This window comes from Myotis brandtii, unplaced genomic scaffold (genome assembly GCF_000412655.1).
Source record: "Myotis brandtii unplaced genomic scaffold, ASM41265v1 scaffold3050, whole genome shotgun sequence".
Classification (NCBI taxonomy): domain Eukaryota; kingdom Metazoa; phylum Chordata; class Mammalia; order Chiroptera; family Vespertilionidae; genus Myotis; species Myotis brandtii.
Window position 1 is genome coordinate 15,500 of NW_005361653.1, and position 6,541 is coordinate 22,040.

Here is a 6,541-nt window from a genome sequence, read left to right on the forward strand (position 1 = left end):
TTTCTTCTAGGATTTTTATAGTTTCATGACTTATACATTTAAGCTTTTTATCCATTTTGAGTTTATTCTTGTGTATGGTGTAAGTTGGTGGTCTACTTTCAATTTTTTGCATATATCTGTTCAATTTTCCCAGCACCATTAATGGAAGAGACTGTCTTGACTCCATTGTATGCTCTTGCCTCCTTTATCAAATATTAATTGAGCATAGTGGTTTGGATCAATTTCTGGGTTCTTGTTCTGTTCCATTGATCTTTTTGCCTATTATTGTGCCAGTACTAGGCTGTTTTTATTACAGTGGCTCTGTATTATAACTTGATATCCAGTATTGAGATCCCTTCAACTTTGTTCTTCTTTTTCAAGGCTATTGTGGCTATTCGGGGGCTTTTTGGTTCCATGTAGACTTTTGGTGTATTTGTTATAGATATGTGAAATATGTTGTTGGTATTTTAATAGGGATTGCATTGAATGTATAGATTGCTTTGGGTAGTAAGGACATTTAAATTATGTTAATTAAACCAATCTATGAACATGGTATATTCTTCCACTTGTTTATATCTTCCTCTATCTCTTTTTTTTCAACGTCCTATAGTTTTCCAAGTACAAGTCTTTTACCTCCTTGGTTAAGTTTATTCCTAGGTATCTTAATTTTTTGTTGCAATGGTAAATGGGATTTTTTTTGTATCTCTTTCTGAGTGTTCATTATTAGTGTGTAAAATGCATCAGTTTTTGGGTGTTAATTTTGTATCCTGCTACATTCCCAAATTGATTTATTAAATCTAGTAGCTTTTTGGTGGAGTCTTTAGGGTTTTTTTGTACAACATCATGTCTTCTGCAAATAATGACAGTTATACTTCCTCCTTTCCAATTTGGATGCCTTTTATTTTTTCTTCTTGTCTGATAGCTGTGCCTAGGGCTTTCAGTACTATGTTGAATAAGAGTGGTGAAAGCAGACATCCCTGTCTTGTTCCTGTTCTTAGGGGAAATGGTTTTATTTTTTGCCCATTGAGTAGATGTTGGCTGTAGGTTTGTCATATATGGCCTTTATTATGTTGAAGTATTATCCCTGTGTTTCCACTTTGCTGAGAGTTTTTATGAAAAATGGGTGCTGGATTTTGTCAGATGCTTTTTCTGCATCTATTGGTATAGTCATGTGATTTTTGTCTTTCAAATTGTTTATATGATGCATCACATTTATTATTACTTTTTAAAAATATGTTTTTATTAATATTTAGAGAGAGAGGAAAGGATAGGGATCAAGAGACAGAAACCTCAATGAGAGGGAAATATCAAGGATTGGCTGCCTCCTGCACGCCCCTTGCCAGGAATTGAGCCTGAGACCCAGGCATGTGCCATGACCTGGAATTGAACTAGTGACCTCCTGGTGCATAGGTCGACGCTCAACCTCTGAACCACACCCACTGGGTGTGTATCACATTTATTGATTTATGAATATTGTACCAACCTTGTATCCCTGGAATAAATCCCATTTGGTCATGGTGTATGACCTTCTTAATACATTGCTGGTTCAAATGTGCTAATATTTTCTTGAGGTTTTAGCGTCAATGTTTATCAGGGATATTGGCTTGTAATTCTCTTTTGTTGTATTATCCTTATCTTGTTTTGGAATTAGGATAATGCTGGCTTCATAAAAAGAGCTTGGAAGTGTTCCTTCCTTTTGGATCTTTTGGAATAGTTTGAGGAGAGATGTGTTAGTTTTTCTTTGAATATTTGTTAATACACCCCTGTGAAGCCATCCAGACCACGGCTTTTGTTTGCTGGGAGTTTTATGATTACTGTTTCAATTTCATCAGCTGTTATTGGCCTATTCAGGTTTTCTGATTCTTTCTGATTCAGTTTTGGAAGAATGTATTTTTCTAGGAATTTGTCTGTTTTTATCCAGGTTGTCCAACTTGTTGGCCTATAATTGTTCCTAGTATTTTCTTACATTCTTTTGTATTTCTGTGGTGTCGGTTGTTACTTTACCTCTTTCATTTCTGATTTTATTTATTTGGGTCCTGTCTCTTTTTTTCTTGATGAGTCTGGCTAAATGTTGATCAATCTTGTTTATTTTTTCAAAGAATCAGTTCTTAATTTCATTGATATTTTGTATTTTTTTTTAGTGACTCTGTCATTTCCACTTTTATCATTATTATTTCTTTCCTTCTACTTACTCTGGGCTTTTCTGTTGTTCTCTTTCTAATTCTTTATCTTGTAGGGTTAGATAGTTTATTAGAAATTTTTCTTGTTTTTTTCAGGTAGGCCTGTAGTGCTATGAAATTCCCTCTTGAGACTGCTTTTATTGTGCTCCTTAGATTTTGAGTTGTTGTGTGTTCATTTTCATTTGTTTTCAGGAACTTTTGTATTTCTTCCTTGATGTCATTGATTTCCTCATTGTTTTCTTATTTATTTATTTATTTATTCATAGCTCTGTGTGTTTTTTGTTTGTTTGTTTTGAATATTTTTTAAAAATTGATTTTAGAGAGAGGAAGGGAGCCAAAAAAAGAGCTCAAGAGAAATAGAGGGGCAATTCTAAGAAATCATTGCCTAATTCATGATTATAAAGATTTCCTTCTAAGTTTTCTTCTAAAAGATTTATAGTTGTAGCTTTGACATTTAAGTCTCATATTCATTTTCATTTAACTATTGTGTATGGTGTGAGGTAAGGGTCTAAGATTGTGTTTTTGCATGTTGATATCTAATTGTCCTAACACCACATGTAAAAAAACTATCCTTTCACCATTGAATTGCTTTGGTGCCTTTGTTGAAAATTAATTGACCATAAATATTAAGATTTATTTCTGAACTTTAAATTCTGTTCCATTTATCTATCTTTATGCTAGTCACAGAAGAACAAATACCACACTAACTTGATAACTATAGTTTTATAGTGAGTTTTAAAATTAGAAAGTGTAAGTCCTCCAAGTTTATTTTTTAAATATTCAAAATAGTTTTTAGGATCCCCTTCTCCGCCCCCCCTTCCCTCTGGCAACCACCACACTGCTGTTTGTGTTCATGAGTTTCAGTTTTATATCCCACATATGAGTAAAATCATATGGTTCTTAGCATTTTCTGACTGACTTATTTCACTTAGCATAATGTTCTCAAGGTCCATCCATGTTGTTGCAAATGACACTATTTCATCCTTTCTTATGACTATTATTCCATTGTGTATATATACCACATGGTCTTTATCCAGTCCTCTATCTTGGGACACTTTGGTTGTTTCCATGTCTTGGCCACCATGAATAATGCTGCAATGAACATAGGGGTGCATATATCTTTGCAAATACATGATTTTGAGTTTTTCGGGTATATACTCAGGAAAGGGATCGTATGGTAGCTCTATTCCTAATTTTTTGAGGAATCGCCACACTACTTTCCATAGTGGTTGTATCAGTCTACATTCCCACCAGCAGTGAATGTGGGTTCCCTTTTTCCCACAACCTCTACAATACTTGTTATTGCTTATCTTGTTGACAATTGCCACTCTAACAGGAGTAAAGTGGTATCTCATTGTAGTTTTGATTTGCATTTCCCTAATTGCTATGAGGTTGAAGATCTATTACAGGGGTCCTCAAACTACGGCCCGCGGGCCACATGCAAATACAAATATTGTATTTGTTCCCGTTTTGTTTTTTTACTTCAAAATAAGATATGTGCAGTGTGCATAGGAATTTGTTCATAGTTTTTTTTTAAACTATAGTCCGGCCCTCCAACGGTCTGAGGGACAGTGAACTGGCCCCCTGTTTAAAAAGTTTGAGGACCCCTCCTCTAAAAGGACAGTGATGTCAGTGACGCACAAGCCTACAACTGTGAGGTAAATTCAAGAAGAGAAGTTTGATTGGATTTGTTTGGTGGTTAGTTTTATGAGTTCTTTATATATTTTAGAATTTATTTCTTTATTTATTTTCTCATTAAACTTTGTTATTTTAATGGGTCTCAAAATTCTGTGACAGATTTTTGGTCATGTTGTTTCCATTAAAAAGTACTGATTTTAAAAACTAATAACTTAAAAACTGCCACACACACAAAAGAACCAAATGGTCCACAAAACATTCTCCTTTCCTTCTGAAGGTTTTACGATGCATTGTAATCATTAACCAGTCTTTTACTATTAAACTCAAAAGGCCATTGAGGCAAATAGTTCTGAGACGGTTCTTCCACCACTGATTAAGACTGGGGTGGCAGGTGTTGGAAATAATATTCATTTAGCCTTCTGAGCTTTCTGGGCAGACTTGGTGACTTTGCCAGCTCCAGCTGCCTTCTTGTCCACTGCTTTGATGACACCCACAGCAACTGTCTGTCTCATGTCACGAACAGCGAAACGGCCCAGAGGAGGGTAGTCAGAGAAGCTCTCAACACACGTGGGCTTGCCAGGAATCATATCAACGATGGCAGCATCACCAGATTTCAAAAACTTGGGGCCATCTTCCAGCTTTTTCCCAGAACGACGATCAATCTTCTCCTTCAGCTCAGCAAATTTGCAAGCAATGTGAGCTGTGTGACAATCCAGCACAGGTGCATATCCAGCACTGATCTGGCCTGGGTGGTTCAGGATAATCACCTGGGAAAAAGGATTTGAATTTATTTCCTGAGTCTCAAAAGACATTTAAGGCTCTGGGAGGAAGAACATGACATTTAGTGTTACCTGAGCTGTGAAGCCAGCTGCTTCCATTGGTGGATCATTTTTGCTGTCACCAGCCACATTGCCACGGCGAACATCTTTGACAGACACGTTTTTGACGTTGAAGCCGACATTGTCCCCAGGAAGAGCTTCACTCAAAGCTTCATGGTGCATTTCAACAGACTTTACTTCAGTTGTAACATTGACTGGAGCAAAGGTGACCACCATGCCGGGCTTGAGAACACCAGTCTCCACTCGGCCCACAGGGACAGTACCAATACCTAAAATGTTTAGGGCATAGTCATAAATGCTTGTGAAGAAATTGTAGTCTCCCATACATGTCACTTTCTGATATTTATGTTCAACTTACCACCAATTTTGTAGACATCCTGGAGGGGCAGACGCAGGGGCTTGTCAGTTGGACGAGTTGGTGGCAGGATGCAATCCAGAGCTTCAAGCAATGTGGTTCCACTGGCATTGCCATCTTTACGGGTGACCTTCCATCCCTTGAACCAAGGCATCTGAAGAACACAAGATCATCAATTACTGTTACCTGCCCCCATACCTGGCCCGCTTCTTTCCAGTGTTTTCAACTGTCTTAAAACTCACATTAGCACTTGGCTCCAGCATGTTGTCACCATTCCAACCAGAAATTGGCACAAATGCTACTGTGTCAGGGTTGTAGCCAATTTTCTTAATGTAGGTGCTGACTTCTTTAACAATTTCCTCGTATCTTTTCTGGCTGTAGGGTGGCACAGTGGAATCCATTTTGTTAACACCAACAATCAGCTGTTTCACACCCAGTGTGTAGGCCAGAAGGGCATGCTCACGGTCTGTCCATTCTTGGAGCTACCTGCTTCAAATTCACCAACACCAGCAGCAACAATCAGGACAGCACAGTCAGCCTGAGATGTGCCTGTAATCATGTTTTTGATGAAGTCTCTGTGCCCTGGGGCATCAATGATGGTCACATAATACGTGCTGGTCTCGAATTTCCACAGGGAGATATCAATGGTGATACCGCCCTCCCGTTCAGCTTTCAGTTTATCCAAGACCCAGGCATCCTTGAAGGAGCCCTTCCCCATCTCAGCAGCCTCCTTCTCAAATTTCTCAATGGTTCTTTTGTCGATCCCCCCACATTTGTAGATCAGATGGCCAGTAGTGGTAGACTTGCTGGAATCTACGTGTCCAATGACGACGATGTTGATGTGGTCTTTTCCTTTCCCATCTTGGGTTTGAGTTACTGGTGGTTTTCACGACACCTGTGTTCTGGCGGCAAACCCGTTGCGAAAAAGCTATATTTTAGAATTTAAACCTTTGTTGGAGCTACTGTTTGCAAATATCATCTCCCATCTAGTTGGCTGTCTCTTTGTTTTGTTTTTAGTTTATTTTGCTGTGCAGAAGCTTTTTAGTTTGATATAGTTCTTTTCATTTATTTTCGCCTTTTCTTCCCTTGCCTTTGGGGTCAAGTTCATAAAATGTTCTCTATGACCAAGGTCTATAAGTTTGGTACCTATATTTTCTCCTATATTTCCTCCTTAGAGTCTCAGGTCTTATATTTAGTATTTGATCCATTTTGAATTAATGTTTGTACATGAGTATAAACTGTAATTTAGTTTCATTCATTTGCATGTGGCTTTCCAGTTTTCCCAGTACCATTTATTGAAGAGACTATCTTTACTCCATTGTGTATTTCTGGCTCCTTTGTCGAAAATTATCTAATCCCATACACGTGGTTTTATAGCTGGGCTCTCTATTCTGTTCCATTGCTCTGTATGTCTTTTTCTCTGCCAGTACCGTGCTGTTTTGATTACCAGGTGTACCAGTTAATAATGCGGATTTTTTTCAATAGATGGAGTTACACATATGTTGATATATATGCGATTTGATATGTATGCTATTTTGTTGTGTTGACAG

At 37.7% G+C, this 6,541-nt stretch overlaps 1 protein-coding gene across 1 annotated transcript; it reads right to left on the reverse strand.

Moving 5' to 3' along the window:
* Nucleotides 1-3,911: 3,911 nt before the first annotated feature.
* LOC102259604 (elongation factor 1-alpha 1-like) lies at nt 3,912-5,914 on the reverse strand. Its single transcript, XM_014542623.1, is given in 5 exon segments — nt 3,912-4,564; nt 4,649-4,905; nt 4,995-5,145; nt 5,234-5,457; nt 5,460-5,914. Coding segments are annotated over 5 exon segments (1,242 nt in total). The 5' UTR covers nt 5,710-5,914; the 3' UTR covers nt 3,912-4,204.
* Between the last annotated feature and the right edge of the window lie 627 nt (nt 5,915-6,541).